This window comes from Panulirus ornatus, chromosome 66 (genome assembly GCF_036320965.1).
Source record: "Panulirus ornatus isolate Po-2019 chromosome 66, ASM3632096v1, whole genome shotgun sequence".
Lineage (NCBI taxonomy): Eukaryota > Metazoa > Arthropoda > Malacostraca > Decapoda > Palinuridae > Panulirus > Panulirus ornatus.
This window is the reverse complement of record NC_092289.1, coordinates 13,832,268-13,855,457: the sequence shown is the minus strand read 5'-3', so window position 1 is coordinate 13,855,457 and position 23,190 is coordinate 13,832,268. Positions and strand designations below refer to the sequence as shown.

General features: G+C 41.5%; 1 protein-coding gene across 6 annotated transcripts in view; it reads left to right on the top strand.

Moving 5' to 3' along the window:
• LOC139746799 (WD repeat-containing protein 43) overlaps positions 1 to 23,190 on the top strand; it is a 60,509-nt gene that overhangs the window by 16,314 nt on the left and 21,005 nt on the right. For all 6 annotated transcript variants that reach the window (XM_071658359.1, XM_071658356.1, XM_071658357.1 and 3 more), the window contains 3 exons: positions 2,025 to 2,258; positions 3,062 to 3,217; positions 6,291 to 6,450. In XM_071658359.1, the coding sequence (XP_071514460.1) occupies positions 2,025 to 2,258; positions 3,062 to 3,217; positions 6,291 to 6,450 (550 nt within the window). The remainder of the gene's footprint in view (positions 1 to 2,024; positions 2,259 to 3,061; positions 3,218 to 6,290; positions 6,451 to 23,190) is intronic.

The window sequence follows — 23,190 nt, the reverse complement described above, 5'->3', positions numbered from 1 at the left end:
CCCGCGTTAGCAAGGTAGGGCAAGGAAACGGAGGAAAGAATGGCCCAACCCACCCACATACACATGTATTTACATGCCCACACACACACACGCACACATACACACATATATACATACCTATACATTTCAACGTATACATACATATACATACACAGACATATGCATGTACATATTCATACTTGCTGCCTTTATTCATTCCCGTCACCACCCCACCACACATGAAATAGCATCCCCCGTCCCCCCCATGAGGTAGCACTAGGAAAAGACAACAAAGGCCATATTCGTTCACAGTCATTTTCTAGCTGTCATGTGTAATGCATCGAAACCACTGCTCCCTTTCCACATCCAGGTCTCACTAAACTTTCCATGGTTTACCCAAGATGCTTCACATGCCCTGGTTCAATCCAATGACAGCACCCTGTGACTCACTTCCACTTTCATGTTTCCATCCGCTGCCAAATCCACTCCCATATATCTAAAACACTTCACATCCTCCTGTTTTTCTCCATTCAGACTTACCTCCCAATTAACTTGTCCCTCAACCCCACTGAACCTAATAACCTTGCTCTTATTCACATTTACTCTCAGCTTTCTTCTTTGTCACTTTTTACCAGAATTAGTCACCAGCCTCTGCAGTTTCTCACCCAAATCAGCCACCAGCACTGAATCATCAGCAAACAACTGACTCACTTCCCAAGCCCTCTCATCGATAGCAGACTGCATACTTGCCCCTCTCTCCAAAACTCTTGCATTCACCTCCCTAACAACCCCATCCATAAATGAATTAAACAACCATGGGGACATCACGCACCCCTGCCGCAAACCAACATTTACTGGGAACCAATCACTTTCTTCTCTTCCTACTCGTACACATGCCTTACACCCTCTATAAAAACTTTTCACTACTTCTAGCAACTTACCTCCCACACCATATAATTTTAATCCCTTCACAAAGCATCTCTATCAGCTCTATCACATACCTTCTCCAGATCCATAAATGCCACATACAAATCCATTTGCTTTTCTAAGTATTTCTCACATACTTTCTTCAAAGCAACACCTGATCCACTCATCCTCTACCACTTCTGAAACCACACTGCTCTTCCCCAATCTGATTCTCTGTACATTCCTTGACCCTCTCAATCAGTACCCTCCCATATCATTTCCCAGGAATACTCAATAAATTTATACCTGTAATTTGAACACTCACCTTTATCCCCTTTGCCTTTGTACAGTGGCACTATGCATGCATTCTGCCAATCCTCAGGCACTTCACCATGAACCATACATACATTGAATATCCTTACTAACCAATCAACAAGACAATCACACTCTGTTTTAATAGATTCTACTGCAGTACCATCCAAACCCGCTGTCTTGCTGGTTTTCATCTTCCGCAAAGCTTTCAGTGCTTCTTCACTGTTTACCAACCCATTCTCCCTGACCCTCTCACTTCACACACCACCTCAACCAAAACACCCTATATCTGCCACTCTATCATCAAACACATTCAACAAACCTTCAAAATACTCACTCTATCTCCTCACTTCACCACTACTTGTTATTACCTCCCCAATAGCCCCCTTCTCTGATGTTCCCATTTGTTCTCTTGTCTTTCACACTTTGTTTACCTCCTTCCAAAACATCTTATTCTCCCTAAAATTTAATGATACTTTCTGACCCCAACTCTCATTTGCCCTCTTTTTCCACCTCCTGCACCTTTCTTTTGACCTCCAGCCTCTTTCTTTTATACATCTACCGGTCATCTGCACTATTTCCCTGCAAAAATCATCCAAATGCCTCTCTCCTCTCTTTCACTGACAATCTTACTTCTTCATCCCACCTCTCACTACCCTTTCTAATCTAATATTAGTATGCCCAATATTTGATTTTAGCGTGATGGATGATTAGATTAATGAAAGAAAATTACTTATTAAATTAGATTTCTTACTTTTGACCTTTATGCAGTTAGTATTTAATTCTTATATTTATGTAATTAATATGTGGACCTCCTATTTCTTCAGGTGTGTGGATGTAACTGGTGGCAATACCCTTTGTTCAGTGGATAACATGATATGTTTTGGCAGTCGTAGAATTGAGGTTGCAACCTTGCAAAGGAAGAAAAGTGAAGTAAAGATAAAGAAAGGGCTCACAGGCCACACTTCATTTGTTACTCAACTTCTTCCCCTTGTTTCAGATGCTGAACATACAAAATATATCATTTCAGTATCAGAAGATGACCGTTTTATACATGCCTGGTAAGTTCTTATGGAGCATTAACCCAGGTCCTCAGTTTATGAAAAGGTTATGTTCCATGTTCCATGAAATTGCTTTTGTTAAATAAAGCTTTGCCAAGCAAATCCTAATTTTCATGGTCAGGAATTTTAAGGGGTTTGAGACCTGATAAGCCTAGAAATTCTACAAATAGACATCAAGCCTTAGAAATTCTACAAATAGATGTCAAGCCTTACAGGGTTAGGAAATGAAGACACAAATACTGTATACATTATATTAATGAGCAAAAATTTTCCTTATGTATGTCAAAAGTATGAAATACCCATAAAACATTTTAGCTCAAGAACAATAAAGTACATCCCTTTTTTACTTTACTCTGATAATATTTAACATTCTTTCATCTTGGATGCATAATGTTAAGTCAGACCAAATCAGTTTTTAGGTAATGACCTTTTACAAAATCTGTTTGTACGGTATAAGGAGAGAGTTCTGCATCCATGATGCCCTGTCCTCCAAACTTTCTGAGCCATGTAGTAGCCATTTAAACCTTTGTAAAGTTGCTAGCATTGACAGTCTCATTGATTAGTTTATTTCAATCTTTCTCTGCCCTAACACTAAACCAGTATTGCTTAACGTCCTTTCCAACAAGCTTTTTGCCCAGCTTTTTGTTGTGTCCTGTGGTTACTTTGGTGCTGCATTGCTTAAATAACTGTTCACTATGACCCTTATTAAGTAGTATGGTTATCATAGGTTTCCCATTGATTTGATTGTTGTTTTTTCTTTGCTTGTTATTAAATCTTATGGTATTTATTTTATATCCTCCTAGGGACTTAATGAATGAGGATGAGGAACCAGCAAGCAGTTTTATGGTGAAAGGTATCATCAACACACTGGCGGTAGCAGATTCGAAAGACGACACTGTAGTACTTGCTGTTACAACTCGTAAAGGTGCCCTAGTACTCTTTAAGCAACACCTCAATGGGTATGTTTTTAGGAAATGAAATTTTTCAATTTTGCATATATGTGTAAAGTTTTATTAGTGTTTACAAGGGGACGGGAGCGGGGGGCTGGAAACCCTCCCCTCCTTGTATTTTAACTTTCTAAAAGGGGAAACAGAAGATGGAGTCACGCGGGGAGTGCTCATCCTCCTCGAAAGCTCAGATTGGAATGTCTAAATGTGTGTGGATTTAACCAAAATGAGAAAAAAGGAGAGATAGGTAGTATGTTTGAGGAAAGGAAGCTGGATGTTTTGGCTCTGAGTGAAATGAAGCTCAAGGGTAAAGGGGAAGAGTGGTTTATGAATGTCTTGGGAGTAAAGTCAGGGGTTAGTGAGAGGACAAGAGCAAGGGAAGGAGTAGCACTACTTCTGAAACAGGACTGGTGGGGGTACGTGAAAGAGTGTAAGAAAGTTAACTAGATTGATATGGGTAAAACTGAAAGTTGATGGAGAGAGATGGGTGATTATTGGTACATATACACCTGGGCATTAGAAGAAAGATCATGAGAGGCAAGGTTTTTGGGAGCAGCTAAGTGAGTGTGTTAGTAGTTTTGATGCACAAGACTGGGTTATAGTGATGGGTGATTTGAATGTGGTAATTGAGGGAATAATTGGTGTACATGGGGTGTTCAGTGTTGTAAATGGAAATGGTGAAGAGCTTGTAGATTTATGTGCTGAAAAAGGACTGGTGATTGGGAATACATGGTTTAAAAAGAGAGATATACATAAGTTTAGGTATGTAAATAGGAGAGATGGCCAAAGAGTGTTATTGGATTACGTGTTAATTGATAGGCGTGCAAAAGAGAGACTTTTGGATGTTAATGTGCTGAGAGGTGCAACTGGAGGGATGTCTGATCATTATCTTGTGGAGGCAAAGGTGAAGATTTGTAGAGGTTTTCAGAGAAGAAGAGAGAAAGTTTGGGTGAAGAGAGTGGTAAGAGTAAGTGAGCTTGGGAAGGAGACTTGTTTGAGGAAGTACCAGGAGAGACTGAGTAGAGAATGGAAAAAGGTGAGAACAGAGGACAGAAGGGGAGTGGGGGAGGAATGGGATGTTTTTAGGGAAGCAGTGATGGCTTGCGCATAAGATGCTTGTGGCATGAGAAGTGTGGGAGGTAGGCAGATTAGAAAGGGTAGTGAGTGGTGGGATGAAGAAGTAAGATTATTAGTGAAAGAGAAGAGAGAGACATTTGGACGATGTTTGCAGGGAAATAATGCAAATGACTGAGAGATGTATAAAAGAAAGAGGCAGGAGGTCAAGAGAAAGGTGCAAGAGGTGAAAAATAGGGCAAACGAGAGTTGGGATGAGAGAGTATCGTTAGATTTTAAGGAGAATAAAAAGATGTTTCTTCCCCCTTTTTAGAAAGTTAAAATACAAGAAGGGGAGGGTTTCTAGCCCCCCGCTCCCATCCCCTTTAGTCGCCTTCTACAATATGTGAGGAATGCGTGGGAAGTATTCTTTCTCCCCTATCCCCAGGGATAAAAGAGACAGCGACAAAGCTAAATAAATAAATAAAAATGATTGTATAAATAAATATTATCCCTGGGGATAGGGGAGATAGAATACTTCCCACGTATTCCCTGCGTGTTGTAGAAGGCTACTAATAGGGGAGGGAGCAGTGGGCTGGAAATCCTCCCCTCTCATTTTTTTTTTTAATTTTCCAAAAGAAGGAACAGAGAAGGGGGTCAGGTGAGGATATTCCTTCTAAGGCCCAGTCCTCTGTTCTTAACGCTACCTCGCTAACACGGGAAATGGCGAATAGTAAGAAAAAAAATAAATAAAAAAAGATGTTTTGGAAGGAGGTTAATAAAGTGTTTAAGACAAGGGAACAAATGGGAACATCAGTGAAGGGGGCTAAAGGGGAGGTTATAACAAGTAGTGGTGATGGGAGAAGGAGATGGAGTGAGTATTTTGAAGGTTTGTTGAATGTGTTTGATGATAGAGTGGCAGATATAGGGTGTTTTGGCCGAGGTGATGTGCAAATTGAGAGGGTTAGGGAGAATGATTTGGTAAACAGAGAAGAGGTAGTAAAAGCTTTGCAGAAGATGAAAGCCGGCAAGGCAGCAGGTTTGGATGGTATTGCAATGGAATTTATTAAAAAAGGGGGTGACTGTATTGTTGGTTATTGAATGTATGTATGACTCATGGTAAGGTGCCTGAGGATTGGAGGAATGCTTGCATAATGCCATTGTACAAAGGCAAAGGGAATAAAAGTGAGTGCTGAAATTACCGGGGTACAAGTTTGTTGAGTAGTCCTGGTAAATTATATGGGAGGGTATTGATTGAGAGGGTGAAGGCATGTATGCTTACATACATTTTTTGTATGGCAGGAGTGAAAATGAGGAACTTTAAAAATTCATAGGTTCTCTCTCTCTGTGTCTTTGCTGTACACATTTTTAGTTCTAGAATGCATCCCTTGTACATAATGGAGTGACCTATATATGTATTTTGAGATAGTTTGGGAGAGTGTCAGAGAAAGTTAAAAAAGTTAGGGAGAGTGTCAGAGAAGAAAGTTAAAACTAGTTCATTTAGAAAAAAGATAAGGTAATGAAGTGAAGTTGTATGGTGAGAGAGGATGCTTTGTGTTTAAGTGGGGATGACTTGGCAGAAGTAGAATGCTTTAGGTATCTGGGATTGGATATGGCAAGAGATGGAACCACAGGGGCTGAAGTAAGTCACAGGGTGCATGAGGGGATTAAGGTACTGCATGCATTAAGTATGGAAGGAAAGGTTGGCATCATTAAAGGCAGTGGTGCATATGTTTGACGAAGTATGAAAACTAGAAAGGGCAAATGATAATTCTGGAAAGGTGACTTGAAATTTGTTAATTTGTAAACCACCTACAAGTAACATGAGTGTGAATGAAAAAAAAGCTATCTGTATCTTTTTTTTCAACAGAGAATATTTAAACAATGTTGATTTTCTTGATGGAAATAATCTTTCAGGAATTCACATAGAACATGGACACCACCAAGTAATGTTCAGTGTGAATGATTTATATTCAGTTTTTGAAAAAAAAGTATATAAATATTTTTTATTTTTTTCAAAATTTTCTTTCAGGAATTCAAACAAAAAGCCAATCAAACAGACAGGAAAGCTGCAAATCATTAATAGTGACAAGTCAGGTATTCCAATCATCACATCTTTCTTCTGTAATGATATAGCTTCAAGTATCATCATTGTATATGGCGATTCATCTGTCTTCAAATTTGAAAAAATGGTAGGTAAAGAATAAATTGTTTTCATGTTCATTTTAAGATGTTATTGGCTTTGTTGTATTTTCTCTGTTCAGTGCATTAGAAATGTTTAAAGTAAAAAAAGATGAGATGTTAAACTTAACTTTCCCTGATATTTCTTCTGATTTTGCTAGTGGTACAGTACTCTTGGGTTCATGAATTAGGTAAGTTGTTTTTAAAGAGTGCTGTCAGAAAATGCGAACAGGTTTCAGAGATGTAGATAGATTCTGTGATGAATTTAAGTTGATATAAAGAGAGATAAAGTGATGAATGTGAGTTGATAAGATGATAAGTCCTCAGACCAAGCAATGCATATAAGTAGTATAGTTAATGAATTAGGGTAAGATCATAGAAAATGAGATATGTATGTATTGGTGAGTAAAACATATTGAATGTTAAGCACAAGGGTCAGACTATGTGTGTAAGTAGTATACCTTATTTTTTTTTTCATACTTGATAACAGTTTGCCATGTCAGCAAGGTAGAGCCAGGAACAAACAAAGGCCACATCTCATCACATCTGTTCTCTACCTGTCATGTGCAGTGTACCGAAACCACAGATCACTATCCACAACCAGGCCCAACTGACCTTTCCATAGATTACCTTGGACACCACATATTGCCAATGATAATGCATTGTTCTTTCATACTTGTTCACCTTTTCCCATGTTAACAAGGTAATGCCAGGAACAGATGAAAGGCCTAATTTGGTAACGTATGGTTTCAGAAAAGAAGAGAGAATGTTGGGGTGAAGAGGGTGGTGAGAGTAAGTGAGCTTGGGAAGGAGACTTGTGTGAGGAAGTACCAGGAGAGACTGAGTACAGAGTGGAAAAAGGTGAGAACAAAGGAGGTAAAGGGAGTGGGGGAGGAATGGGATGTATTTAGGGAAGCAGTGATGGCTTGCGCAAAAGATGTTTGTGGCATGAGAAGCGTGGGAGGTGGGTTGATTAGAAAGGGTAGTGAGTGGTGGGATGAAGAAGTAAGATTATTAGTGAAAGAGAAGAGAGAGGCATTTGGATGATTTTTGCAGGGAAAAAATGCAAATGATTGGGATATGTATAAAAGAAAGAGACAGGAGGTCAAGAGAAAGGTGCAAGAGGTGAAAAAGAGGGCAAATGAGAGTTGGGGTGAGAGAGTATCATTAAATTTTAGGGAGAATAAAAAGATGTTTTGGAAGGAGGTAAATAAAGTGCGTAAGACAAGGGAGCAAATGGGAACTTCAGTGAAGGGGCAAATGGGGAGGTGATAACAAGCAGTGGTGATGTGAGAAGGAGAGTCAGTATTTTGAAGGTTTGTTGAATGTGTTTGATGACAGAGTGGCAGATATAGGGTGTTTTGGTCGAAGTGGTGTGCAAAGTGAGAGGGTTAGGGAAAATGATTTGGTAAACAGAGAAGAGGCAGTAAAAGCTTTGCAGAAGATGAAAGCTGGCAGGGCAGCAGGTTTGGATGGTATTGCAGTGGAATTTATTAAAAAAGGGAGTGACTGTATTGTTGACTGGTTGGTAAGGTTATTTAATGTATGTATGACTCATGGTGAGGTGCCTGAGGATTGGCGGAATGCATGCATAGTGCCATTTTACAAAGGCAAAGGGGATAAGAGTGAGTGCTCAAATTACAGAGGTATAAGTTTGTTGAGTATTCCTGGTAAATTATATGGGAGGGTATTGATTGAGAGGGTGAAGGCATGTACAGAGCATCAGATTGGGGAAGAGCAGTGTGGTTTCAGAAGTGGTAGAGGATGTGTGGATCAGGTGTTTGCTTTGAAGAATGTATGTGAGAAATACTTAGAAAAGCAAATGGATTTGTATGTAGCATTTATGGATCTGGAGAAGGCATATGACAGTTGATGGAGATGCTCTGTGGAAGGTACTAAGAATATATGGTGTGGGAGGCAAGTTGTTAGAAGCAGTGAAAAGTTTTTATCGAGGATGTAAGGCATGTGTACGTGTAGGAAGAGAGGAAAGTGATTGGTTCTTAGTGAATGTAGGTTTGTGACAGGAGTGTGTGATGTCTCTGTGGTTGTTTAATTTGTTTATGGATGGGGTTGTTAGGGAGGTGAATGCAAGAGTTTTAGAAAGAGGGGCAAGTATGAAGTCTGTTGGGGATGAGAGAGCTTGGGAAGTGAGTCAGTTGTTGTTCGCTGATGATACAGCACTGGTGGCTGATCCATGTGAGAAACTGCAGAAGCTAGTGACTGAGTTTGGTAATGTGTGTGAAAGAAGAAAGTTAAGAGTAAATGTGAATAAGAGCAAGGTTATTAGGTACAGTAGGGTTGAGGGTCAAGTCAATTGGGAGGTAAGTTTGAATGGAGAAAAACTGAAGGAAGTAAAGTGTTTTAGATATCTGGGAGTGGATTTGGCAGCGGATGGAACCATGGAAGCGGAAGTGAATCATAGGGTGGGGGAGGGGGCGAAAATCCTGGGAGCCTTGAAGAATGTGTGGAAGTCGAGAACATTATCTCGGAAAGCAAAAATGGGTATGTTTGAAGGAATAGTGGTGCCAGCAATGTTGTATGGTTGCGAGGCGTGAGCTATGGATAGAGTTTTGCGGAGGAGGGTGGATGTGCTGGAAATGAGATGTTTGAGGAAAATGTGTGGTGTGAGGTGGTTTGATCGAGTAAGTAATGTGAGGGTAAGAGAGATATGTGGAAATAAAAAGAGCTTGGTTGAGAGAGCAGAAGAGGGTGTTTTGAAATGGTTTGGGCACATGGAGAGAATGAGTGAGGAAAGATTGACCAAGAGGATATATGTGTCGGAGGTGGAGGGAACGAGGAGAAGTGGGAGACCAAATTGGAGGTGGAAAGATGGAGTGAAAAATATTTTGAGTGATCGGGACCTGAACATGCAGGAGGGTGAAAGGCGGGCAAGGAATAGAGTGAATTTGATCGATGTGATATACCGGGGTCGACGTGCTGTCAATGAATTGAATCAGGGCATGTGAAGCGTCTGGGGTAAACCATGGAAAGTTGTGTGGTGCCTGGATGTGGAAAGGGAGCTGTGGTTTCAGGCATTATTGCATGACAGCTAGAGACTGAGTGTGAACGAATGGGGCCTTTGTTGTCTTTTCCTAGCGCTACCTCGCACACATGAGGGGGGAGGGGGTTGTTATTCCATGTGTGGCGAGGTGGCGATGGGAATGAGTAAAGGCAGACAGAGTGAATTGTGTGCATGTGTATATATGTTTATGTCTGTGTGTGTATATATATGTGTACATTGAGATGTATAGGTATGTATATTTGCGTGCGTGGACATGTATGTATATACATGTGTATGTGGGTGGGTTGGGCCATTCCTTTCGTCTGTTTCCTTGCGCTACCTCGCAAACGTGGGAGACAGCGACAGAAAAAAAAAAGTTTTCTAGCAGTCATATTATTCATTTGATTTTTCATTATTTCCGACATTGTTAGTTGATGAGTTTAGAAAGACAGTTTTAATGATATAGTTAGCCTTCATCTCTATTAAGTAAAAATTGCTTCAATAACTTAAGTGCTGATTTTTTTATGATTAGATGCCACTTTAGGGTCATTAAGCTTGATGCTCAAACAGCATTAAACATGCCCAAAATGACATTTGAACCATTAGTACCTGAGAGTGCAAAAGGTATCCTGGGGTTATATAATCAGTTTTCCCTATAAGGCTCAGTCCTCTTTTCTCTGCAATGCAGGAGATGATGAATATGTATGGAAAAAAATATCATTATTATTATTTTGCTTTGTTGCTGTCTCCCACGTTAGCGAGGTAGCACAAGGAAACGGACGACAGAATGGCCCAACCCACCCACATACACATGCATATACATACATGTCCACTCACGCAAATATACATACCTTTATGTCTCAACGTATACATATATATACACACACAGACATATACATATATACACATGTACATAATTCATTGTCTGCCTTTATTCATTCCAATCGCCACCTCACTACACATGAAATAACAACCTCCTCCCCCCTCATGTGTGCGAGGTAGCGCTAGGAAAACATAACAAAGGCCCCATTCGTTCACACTCAGTCTCTAGCTGTCATGTAATAATGCACTGAAACCACAGCTCCCTTTCCACATCCAGGCCCTACAGAACTTTCCATGGTTTACACCAGACACTTCACATGCCCTGGTTCAATCCATTGACAGCACGTCGACCCCGGTATACCACATCGTTCCAGTTCACTCTATTCCTTGCACGCCTTTCACCCTCCTGCATGTTCAGGCCCCGATCACTCGAAAAAATATGTATTTGTATTTATTTATTCAGGAGTAGCGCTACTCCTTCCCTTGCTCCTATCATCTCACTAACCCCTGACTTTACTCCCAAGACATTCCCAAACCACTCTTCCCCTTTACCCTTGAGCTTCATTTCACTCAAGAGCCAAAACATCCAGGTTCCTTTCGTCAAACATACTACCTATCTCTCCTTTTTTTCTGATCTTGGTTACGTCCACACACATTTACACACCCCAATCTGAGCCTTCAAGGAGGATGAGCACTCCCCACGTGACCCCTTCTGTCTCCCCTTTTAGAAAGTTAAAATACAAAGAAGGGAGGGTTTCCAGATCCCCACTCCTGTCCCTTTTAGTCGCCTTCTACAACACGTAAGGAATGCGTGGGAAGTATTCTTTCTCCCCTATCCCCTGGAGTGGTGAGAGTATGTGATAGAGTGTAAGAAAGTAAACTCTAGATTGATATGGGTAAAAATGAAAGTGGATGGAGAGAAATGGGTGATTATTGGTGCATATGCACCTGGGCATGAGAAGAAAGATCATGAAAGGCAAGTGTTTTGGGAGCAGCTGAGTGAGTGTGTTAGTAGTTTTGATGCACGAGACCGGGTTATAGTGATGGGTGATTTGAATGCAAAGGTGAGTAATGTGGCAGTTGAGGGAATAATTGGTGTACATGGGGTGTTCAGTGTTGGAAATGGAAATGGTGAAGAGCTTGTAGATTTATGTGCTGAAAAAGGACTGGTGATTGGGAATATCTGGTTTAAAAAGAGAGATATACATAAATATAATATGTAAGTAGGAGAGATGGCCAGAGAATGTTATTGGATTATGTGTTAATTGATAGGCGTGCAAGAGAGAGACTTTTCGATGTTAATGTACTGATAGGTGCAAGTGGAGGGATGTGTGATCATTATCTTGTGGAGGCAAAGGTGAAGATTTGTATAGGTTTTCAGAAAAGAATAGAGAATGTTGGGGTGAAGAGAGTGGTGAGAGTAAGTGAGCTTGGGAAGGAGACTTGTGTGAGGAAGTACCAGGAGAGACAGAGTACAGAATGGAAAAAGGTGAGAACAAAGGACTTAAGGGGGGTGGGGGAGGAATGGGATGCATTTAGGGAAGCAGTGATGGCTTGCGCAAAAGATGCTTGTGGCATGAGAAGCGTGAGAGGTGGGCAGATTAGAAATGGTAGTGAGTGGTGGGATGAAGTAACATTGTTAGTGAAAGTGAAGAGAGAGGCATTTGGACGACTTTTGCAGGGAAATAATGCAAATGACTGAGAGATGTATAAAAGAAAGAGGCAAGAGGTCAAGAGAAAAGTGCTAGAGGTGAAAAAGAGGCAAATGAGAGTTGGGGTGAGAGAGTATCATTAAATTTTAGGGAGAATGAAAAGATGTTTTGGAAGGAAGTAAATAAAGTGCATAAGACAAGGGAACAAATGGGAACTTCAGTGAAGGGGGCTAATGGGGAGGTGATAACAAGTAGTGGTGATGTGGTGATGTGAGAAGAAGATGGTGTGAGTATTTTGAAGGTTTGTTGAATGTGTTTGATGATAGAGTGGCAGATATAGAGTGTTTTGCTCGAGGTGGTGTGCAAAGTGAGAGGGTTAAGGAGAATGATTTGGTAAACAGAGAAGAGGTAGTAAAAGCTTTGCAGAAGATGAAAGCCAGCAAGGCAGCGGGTTTGGATGGTATTGCAGTGGAATTTATTAAAAAAAGGAGTGACTATTGTTGACTGGTTGGTAAGGGTATTTAATGTATGTATGACTCATGGTGAGGTGTCTGAGGATTGGCGGAATGCTTGCATATTGCCATTTTACTAAAGCAAAGGGAATAAAAGTGAGTGCTCAAATTACAGAGGTATGAGTTTCTAGATTATTCCTGGGAAATTATATGGGAGGGTATTGATTGAGAGGGTGAGGGCATGTACAGAGCATCGGATTGGGGAAGAGCAGTGTGGTTTCAGAAGTGGTAGAGGATGTGTGGATCAGGTGTTTGCTTTCAAGAATGGTTTTTTTTTTTTTTTTTTTTTTTTTTTTTTTATACTTTGTCGCTGTCTCCCGCGTTTGCGAGGTAGCGCAAGGAAACAGACGAAAGAAATGGCCTGTTTCCTTGCGCTACCTCGCAAACGCGGGAGACAGCGACAAAAAAAAAAAAAAAAAAAAAAAAAAAACTTTAAAGAATGTATGTGAGAAATACTTTGAAAAGCAAATAGATTTATATGTAGCATTTATGGATCTGGGAGAATGATTTGGTAAACAGAGAAGAGTTAGTATCCCTGGGGATAGGGGAGAAAGAATACTTCCCACGCATTCCTCACGTGTCGTAGAAGGCGACTAAAGTGGACGGGAGCGGGGGACCAGAAACCCTCCCCTCCTTGTATTTTAACTTTCTAAAAGGGGAAACAGAAGAAGGAGTCACGCGGGGAGTGCTCATCCTCCTCGAATGCTCAGATTGGGGTGTCTAAATGTGTGTGGATGTAACCAAGATGAGAAAAAAGGAGAGATAGGTAGTATGTTTCAGGAAAGGAAGCTGGATATTTTGGCTCTGAGTTAAACGAAGCTCAAGAGTAAAGGGGAAGAGTGGTTTGGGAATGTCTTGGGAGTAAAGTCAGGGGTTAGTGAGAGGACAAGAGCAAGGGAAGGAGTAGCACTACTCCTGAAACAGGAGTTGTGGGAGTATGTGACAGAGTGTAAGAAAGTAAATTTTAGATTGATATGGGTAAAACTGAAAGTTGATGGAGAGAGATGGGTGATTATTGGTGCATATGCACCTGGGCATGAGAAGAAAGATCATGAGAGGCAAGTGTTTTGGAAGCAGCTGAATGAGTGTGTTAGTGGTTTTGATGCTTGAGACCGGGTTATAGTGATGGGTGATTTGAATGCAAAGGTGAGTAATGTGGCAGTTGAGAGAATAATTGGTATACATTGGGTGTTCGGTGTTGTAAATGGAAATGGTGAAGAGCTTGTAGATTTATGTGCTGAAAAAGGATTGGTGATTGGGAATACCTGGTTTAAAAATCAAGATATACATAAGTATATATATGTAAGTAAGTAGGAGAGATGGCCAGAGAGCATTATTGGATTAGGTGTTAATTGATAGGTTTGCGAAAGAGAGACTTTTGGATGTTAATGTGCTGAGAGGTGCAAGTGGAAGGATGTGTGATCATTATCTTGTGGAGGCGAAGGTGAAGATTTGTAGTGGTCTTCAGAAAAGAATAGAGAATGTTGGGGTGAAGAGAGTAGTGAGAGTAAGTGAGCTTGGGAAGGAGACATGTGTGAGGAAGTACCAGGAGAGACTGAGTACAGAATGGAAAAAGGTGAGAACAAAGGAGGTAAGGGGAGTGGGGGAGGAATGGGATGTATTTAGGGAAGCAGTGATGGCTTGCGCAAAAGATTCTTGTGGAATGAGAAGCGTGGGAGGTGGGTTGATTAGAAAGGGTAATGAGTGGTGGGATGAAGAAGTAAGATTATTAGTGAAAGAGAAGAGAGAGGCATTTGGATGATTTTTGCAGGGAAACAATGCAAATGAGTGGGAGAGGTATAAAAGAAAGAGGCAGGAGGTCAAGAGAAAGGTGCAAGAGGTAAAGAAGAGGGCAAATGAGAGATGGGGTGAGAGAGTATCATTAAATTTTAGGGAGAATAAAAAGATGTTTTGGAAGGAGGTAAATAAAGTGCATAAGACAAGAGAGCAAATGGGAACTTCAGTGAAGGGGGCTAATGAGGAGGTGATAACAAGTAGTGGTGATGTGAGAAGGAGATGGAGTCAGTATTTTGAAGGTTTGTTGAATGTGTTTGATGATAGAGTGGCAGATATAGGGTGTTTTGGTCGAGGTGGTGTGCAAAGTGAGAGGGTTAGGGAAAATGATTTGGTAAACAGAGAAGAGGTAGTAAAAGCTTTGCGGAAGATGAAAGCCAGCAAGACAGCAGGTTCGGATGGTATTGCAGTGGAATTTATCAAAAAAGGGGGTGACTGTATTGTTGACTGGTTGGTAAGGTTATTTAATGTATGTATGACTCATGGTGAGGTGTCTGAGGATTGCTGGAATGCTTGCATAGTGCCATTGTACAAAGGCAAAGGGGATAAGAGTGAGTGCTCAAATTACAGAGGTATAAGTTTGTAGAGTATTCCTGGTAAACTATATTGGAGGGTATTGATTGAGAGGGCGCATGTACAGAGCATCAGATTGGGGAAGAGCAGTATGGTTTCAGAAGTGGTAGAGGATGTGTGGATCAGGTGTTTGCTTTGAAGAATGTATGTGAGAAATACTTAGAAAAGCAAATGGATTTGTTTGTAGCATTTATGGATCTGGATAAGGCATATGATAGGGTTGATAGAGATGCTCTGTGGAAGGTATTACGAATATATGGTGTGGGAGGCAAGTTGTTAGAAGCAGTGAAAAGTTTTTATCAAGGATGTAAGGCATGTGTACATGTTGGAAGAGAGGAAAGTGATTGGTTCTCAGTGAATGTAGGTTTGCGGCAGGGGTGTGTGATGTCTCCATGGTTGTTTAATTTGTTTATGGATGGGGTTGTTAGGGAGGTGAATGCTAGAGTTTTGGAAAGAGGGGCAAATATGCAGTCTGTTGTGGATGAGAGAGCTTGGGAAGTGAGTCAGTTGTTGTTCGCTGATGATACAGCACTGGTGGCTGATTCATGTGAGAAACTGCAGAAGCTGGTGACTGAGTTTGGTAATGTGTGTGAAAGAAGAAAGTTAAGAGTAAATATGAATAAGAGCAAGGTTTTTATGTACAGTAGGGTTGAGGGTCTAGTCAATTGGGAGGTAAGTTTGAATGGAGAAAAACTGGAGGAAGTAAAGTGTTTTAGATATCTGGGAGTAGATCTGGCTGTGGATGGAACCATGGAAGCGGAAGTGAATCATAGGGTGGGGGAGGGGGTGAAAATTCTGGGAGCGTTGAAGAATGTGTGGAAGTCGAGAACATTATCTCCGAAAGCAAAAATGGGTATGTTTGAAGGAATTGTGGTTCCAACAATGTTGTATGGCTGTGTGGCTATGGATAGAGTTGTGCACAGGAGGGTGGATATGCTGAAAATGAGATGTTTGAGGACAATATTTGGAGTGAGGTGGTTTGATCGAGTAAGTAATGTATGGGTATGAGAGACGTGTGGAAATAAAAAGAGTGTGGTTGAGAGAGCAGAAGAGGGTGTTTTGAAATGGTTTGGTCACATGGAGATGATGAGTGAGGAAAGATTGACCAAGAGGATATATGTGTCAGAGGTGGAGGGAACGAGGAGAAGTGGGAGACCAAATTGGAGGTGGAAAGATGGAGTGAAAAATATTTTGAGTGATCGGGGCCTGAACATGCAGGAGGGTGAAAGGCGTGCAAGGAATAGAATGAATTGGAACGATATGGTATACCGGGGTCGACGTGCAGTCAATGGATTGAACCAGGGCATGTGAAGTGTCTGGGGTAAACCATGGAAAGTTGTGTGGTGCCTGGATGTGGAAAGGGAGCTGTGGTTTCGGTGCATTATTACATGACAGCTAGAGACTGAGTATGAACGAATGTGGCCTTTGTTGTCCTTTCCTAGCGCTACCTCGCACTCATAAGGGGGGAGGGGGTTGTTATTCCATGTGTGGCGAGGTGGCGATGGGAATAAATAAAGGCAGACAGTATGAATTATGTACATGTGTATATATGTATATGTCTGTGTGTGTATATATATATGCGTACATTGAGATGTATAGGTATGTATATTTGCGCTTGTGGACATGTATGTATATACATGTGTATGTGGGTGGGTTGGGCCATTCTTTCGTCTGTTTCCTTGCGCTACCTCGCTAACGCGGGAGACAGCGACAAAGCAAAATAAGAAATCAATAAATATATGGATCTGGTAAAGGCATATGATAAGAGTTGATAGAGATGCTCTTTGGAAGGTATTAAGAATGTATGATGTGGGAGGCAAGTTGTTAGAAGCAGTGAAAAGTTTTTATTTATGATGTAAGGCATGTCTATGTGTAGGAAGAGAGGGAAGTGATTGGTTCTCAGTAAATGTTGGTTTGCGGCAGGGGTGTGTGATGTCTCCATGGTTGTTTAATTTGTTTCTGGATGGGGTTGTTAGGGAGGTGAATGCAAGAGTTTTGGAAAGAGGGGCAAGTATGCAGTCTGTTGTGGATGAGAGAGCTTGGGAAGTGAGTCAGTTGTTGTTCGCTGATGATACAGTGCTGGTTTCTGATTCGTGTGAGAAACTGCAGAAGCTGATGACTGAGTTTGGTAAAGTGTGTGAAAGAAGAAAGCTGAGAGTAAATGTGAATAAGAGCAAGGTTATTAGGTACAGTAGGTTTGAGGGTCAAGTCAACTGGGAGGTAAGTTTGAATGGAGAAAAACTGGAGGAAGTGAGTTGTTTTAGTTATATGGGAGTGGATTTGGCAGCAGATGGAACCATGGAAGTGGAAGTGAATCATAGGGTGGGGGATGGGGCAAAGGTTCTGGGAGTGTTGAAGAATGTGTTGAAGTCGAGAACGTTATCTTGGAAAGCAAAAATCGGTATGTTTGAAGGAATAGTGGTTCCAACAATGTTATGTGGTTGCGAGGCATCGGCTATAGATAGAGTTGTGTGGAGGAGGGTGGATGTGTTGGAAATGAGATGTTTGAGGACAAAATATGGTGTAAGGTGGTTTGATAGAGTAAATGGTAATAGGGTAAGAGAGATGTGTGGTAATATAAAGAGTGGTTGAGAGAGCAGAAGAGGGTGTTTTGAAATGGTTTGGACACATGGAGAGAATGAGTGAGGAAAGATTGACCAACAGGATATATGTGTCAAGAGGTGGAGGGAACGAGGAGAAGTGGGAGACCAAATTGGAGGTGGAAAGATAGTGAAAAATATTTTGAGTGATTGGGGCCTGAACATGCAGGAGGGTGAAAAGCATGCAAGGAACAGAGTGAATTGGAACGATGTTGTATAGCGGGGTTGACGTGCTGTCATTGGATTGAACCAGGGCATGTGAAGCATCTGGGGTAAACCATGGAAAGTTTTGTGGGGCCTGGATGTGGAAAGGGAGCTGTGGTTTCGGTGCATTGTTACATGACAGCTAGAAAGTGAGTGTGAACAAATGTGGCCTTTGTTGTCTTTTCCTAGCGCTACCTCATGCACATGTGGGGGAGGGAGTTGTTATTTCATGTGTGGCGGGGTGGCGATGGGAATGAATAAAGGCAGACAGTATGAATTATGTACATGTGTATATATGTATATGTCTGTTTGTATATATATGTATACGTTGAGATGTATAGGTATGTATATTTGTGTGTGTGGACATGTATGTATATGCTTGTGTATTTGGGTAGGTTGGGCCAATCTTTCGTCTGTTTCCTTGCGCTACCTCGTTAATGCAGGAGACAGCAACAAAGCAAATAGAATATTTATTTATTATACTTAATCACCATCTCCTGCATTCACGAGGTAGTGCAAGGAAACTGATGAAAGAATGGCCCAACCCACCCACATACACATATACATACATATACATTTCAATGTGTACGTACCTATACATACAGACATATACATACATAGACGTGTGCATTTTCATACTTGCTGCCTTCGTCCATTCATGTTGCCACCCTGCCACACATGAAATAGCTCTAGGAAACGGCAAACAAGGCCACATTTGTTCACAATCAGTCTCTAGCTGTCATGTGTAATGTACCGAAACCACAGCTCTCTTTCCACATCCAGGCTCCAGAAAACTTTCCATTCTTTACCCCAGACTCTTCACGTGTACTGGTTTAATCCATTGACAGCACGACGACCCCAGTATACCACATCCTTCCAGTTGACTCTATTCCTTGTACGGCTCTCACCCTCCTGTATGTTCAGGCCCAAGTCGCTCAAAATCTTTTCCACTCCATCCTTCCAACTCCAATTTGGTCTCCCACTTTTCGTTTCCTCTACTTCTGACACATATATCCTTTTTGTCAATCTTTCCTCACTCATTCTCTCCACGTAACCAAACCATTTCAACCCACCCTCTTCTGCTCTCTCAAAACACTCTTTTTTTATTACCACACATCTTATCTCTCTTAACCCTTTCATTACTTACTCGATCAATCCACCTCAAACTACATATTGTCCTCAAGCATTTCATTTCCAACACACCCACCCTCCTCCACACAACCCTATCTAGAGCCCATGCCTCACAACCATATAACATTGTTGGAACCACTATTCCTTCAAGCATACCCATTTTTGCTCTCTGAGATAACGTTCTCGCCTTCCACACATTCTTCATTGCTCCCAGAGCCTTAGCCCCTCCCCCCACTGTGTGACTCACTTCCACTTCCATGGTTCCATCTGCTGCTAAATCCACTCCCAGATATCTAAAACACTTCACTTCCTCCAGTTTTTCTCCATTCAAACTTACCTCCTAATTACCTTGTCCCTTAACCCTACTGAACCTAATTACCTTGCTCTTATTCACATTTGCTCTCAGCTTTCTTCCTTCACACACATTACCAAACTCAGTCACCAACTTCTGCAGTTTCTGGCCCAAATCAACCATCAGTGCTGTATCATCAGCAAAAAACATCTGACTCACTTCCCAAGCCCTCTCATCCATGACAAACTGCATACTTGCCCTGCTTTCCAAAACTCTTGCATTCATCTCCCTAACAACCCCATCCATAAACAAATTCAACAACTATGGAGACATCACACACCCTTCCCACAAACCAACACTCACTGGGAACCAATCACTTTCCTCTCTTCCTATTCATACACATGTCTTACAGCCTCGATAAAAACTTTTCATTGCTTCTTGCAACTTACCTGCCACACCATTCACTCTTGATACCTTCCACAGAGCATCTCCAGATCCATAAATGCTACATACAAATCCATTTGTTTTTCTAAGTATTTGTCACACACGTTCTTCAAAGCGAACACCTGATCCACACATCCTCTACCACTTCCGAAACCACACTGCTCTTCTCCAATCTGATGCTCAGTACATGCCTTCACCCTCTCAATCAATACCCTACCATATAATTTCCCAGCACTGCTCAACAAACTTATACCCCTGTAATTTGTACATTCACCTTTATCCCCATATCCTTTGTACAATGGCACTATGCATGCATTTCGCCAGTCCTCAGGCACTTATGAACCATACATACATTGAATATCCTCACCAACCAGTCAACAAGACAGTCACCCTCTTTTTTAATGAATTCCACCGCAATACCATTCTTTCGTCTGTTTCCTTGTACTACCTCCCTAATGTGGGAGACAGCATAATAAGATGTGAATATAATCCCTGGGGATAGGGGATTTAATGCCTGGGGATAGGGGAGAAAGAATACTTCCCACGCATTCCTCACGTGTCGTAGAAGGCGACTAAAGGGGAAGGGAGCAGGGGGCTAGAAACCCTCCCTTCCTTGTATTTTAACTTTCTAAAAGGGGAAACAGAAGGGGTCACTTGGGGAGTGCTCATTCTCTTCGAAGGCTCAGATTGGGATGGGGTGTCTAAATGTGTGTGGATGTAACCAAGATGAGAAAAGAGGAAAGATAGGTTGTATGTTTGAGGAAAGGAACCTGGATGTTTTGGCTCTGAGTGAAACGAAGCTCAAGGGTAAAGGGGAAGAGTGGTTTGGGAATGTCTGGGGAGGAAAGTCAGGGGTTAGTGAGAGGACAAGAGCAAGGGAAGGAGTAGCACTACTACTGAAACAGGAGTGGCGGGAGTATGTGATAGAGTGTAAAAAAGTAAACTCTAGATTGATATGGGTAAAACTGAAAGTGGATGGAGAGAGATGGGTGATTATTGGTGCATATGCACATGGGCTTGAGAAGAAAGATCATGAGTGGGAAGTGTTTTGGGAGCAGCTGAGTGAGTGTGTTAGTTGTTTTGATGCTTGAGACCGGGTTATATTGATGGGTGATTTGAATGTAAAGGTGAGTAATGTGGCAGTTGAGGGAATAATTGGTGTACATGGGGTGTTCAGTGTTGTAAATGGAAATGGTGAAGAGCTTGTAGATTTATGTGCTGAAAAAGGACTGGTGATTGGGAGTACCTGGTTTAAAAAGAGATATACATAAGTATACGTATGTAAGTAGGAGAGATGGCCAGAGAGTGTTATTGGATTACGTGTTAATTGATAGGCACGTGAAAGAGAGACTTTTGGATGTTAATGTGCTGAGAGGTGCAACTGGAGGGATGTCTGATCATTATCTTGTGGAGGCAAAGGTGAAGATTTGTAAAGGTTTTCAGAAAAGAAGAGAGAATGTTGGGTTGACGAGAGTGGTGAGAGCAAGTGAGCTTGGGAAGGAGACTTGTATGAGAAAGTACCAGGTGAGACTGAGTACAGAATGGAAAAAGGTGAGAACAAAGGACATAAGGGGAGTGGGGGAGGAATGGGATGTATTTAGGGAAGCAGTGATGGCTTGCGCAAAAGATGCTTGTGGCATGAGAAGCGTGGGAGGTGGGCGTATTAGAAAGGGTAGTGAGTGGTGGGATGGAGAGGTAAGATTATTAGTCAAAGAGAAGAGAGAGGCATTTGGACGATTTTTGCAGGGAAATAATGCAGATGACAGAGTGATGTATAAAAGATGAGGCAGGAGGTCAAGAGAAAGGTGCAAGAGGTAAAAAAGAGGGCAAATGAGAGTTGGGGTGAGAGAGTATCATTAAATTTTAGGAAGAATAAAAATATATTTTTGGAAGGAGGTAAATAAAGTGCATAGCACAAGGGAACAAATGGGAACATCAGTGAAGGGGGCTAATGGGGAGGTGATAACAAGTAGTGGTGATGTGAGAAGGAGATGGAGTGAGTATTTTGAAGGTTTCTTGAAAGTGTTTGATGATAGTGTGGCAGATATAGGGTGATTTGATTGAGATGGTGTGCAAAGTGAGAGGGTTAGGGAGAATGATTTGGTAAACAGAGAAGAGATAGTAAAAGCTTTGCGGAAGATGAAAGCCGTCAAGGCAGCGGGTTTGGATTGTATTGCAGTGGAATTTATTAAAAATGGGGGTGACTATGTTGTTGACTGGTTGGTAAGGTTATTTAATGTATGTATGACTCATGGTGAGGTGCCTGAGGATTAGTGGAATGCTTCCATAGTGCCAGTTTACAAAGGCAAAGGGGATAAAAGTGAGTGCTCAAATTATAGAGGTATAACTTTGTAGGGTATTCCTGGGAAATTATATGGGAGGGTATTGATCGAGAGGGTGAAGGTATGTACAGAGCATCAGATTGGTGAAGAGCAGTGTGGTTTCAGAAGTGGTAGAGGATGTGTTGAACAGGTGTTTGCTTTGAAGAATATACGTGAAAAATACTTAGAAAAACAAATGGATTTGTTTGTAGCATTCATGGATCTGGAGAAGGCAAATGATAGAGTTAATAGAGATGCTCTGTGGAAGGTATTAAGAATATATGATGTGGGAGGTAAGTTGTTAGAAGCAGTGAAAAGTTTTTATCGAGGATGTAAGGCATGTGTACTTGTAGGAAGAGAGGAAATTCATTGGTTCTCAGTGAATGTTGGTTTGTGCAGGGGTGCATGATGTCTCCATGGTTGTTTAATTTGTGTATGGATTGGGTTGTTAGGGAGATGAATGCAAGAGTTTTGGAAAGAGGCAAGTATGCAGTCTGTTGTGGATGAGAGAGCTTGGGAGGCAAGTCAGTTGTTGTTCACTGATGATACAGCACTGGTGGCTCATTCATGTGAGAAACTGCAGAAGCTGGTGACTGAGTTTGGTAAAATGTGTAAAGAAGAAAACTGAGAGTAAATGTGAATAAGAACAAGGTTATTAGGTACAGTAGGGTTGAGGGCCAAGTCAAATGGGAGGTAAGTTTGAATGGAGAAAGACTGGAGTAAGTGAAGTGTTTTACATATCTGGGAGTGGATTTGGCGGCGGGTGGAACCATGGAAGCAGAAGTGATTCATAGGGTGGGGGAGGGGGCAAAAGTTCTGGGAGCTTTGAAAAATGTGTGGAAGGTGAGAATGTTATCTTGGAAAGCAAAAATGGGTGTATTTGAAGGAATAGTGGTTCAAACAATGTTATATGGTTGCGAGGTATGGGCTATGGATAGAGTTGTGCGGAGGAGGGTGGATGTGCTAGAAATGAGACTTTTGACGACAATATGTGGTGTGAGGTGGTTGGATTGAGTAAGTAATGAAAGGGTAAGAGAGGTGTGTGGTAATAAAAAGAGTGTTGTGGAGAGAGCAGAAGAGGGTGTTTTGAAATGGTTTGGTCACATGGAGAGAATGAGTGAGGAAAGATTGACCAAGAGGATATGTGTGTCAGAGGTGGAGGGAATGAAGAGAAGTGGAAGACCAAATTGGAGGTGGAAAGATAAGAGTGAAAAATATTTTGAGTAATTGGGACCTGAACATGCAGGAGGGTGAAAGGTTTGCAAGGAATAGAGTGAATTGGAACAATGTGGTATACCGGGGTCGACGTGCTGTCAATGGATTGAACCAGGGTATGTGAAGCGTCTGGGGTAAACCATGGAAAGTTTTGTGCTGCCTGGATGTGGAAAGGGAGCTGTGTTTTCAG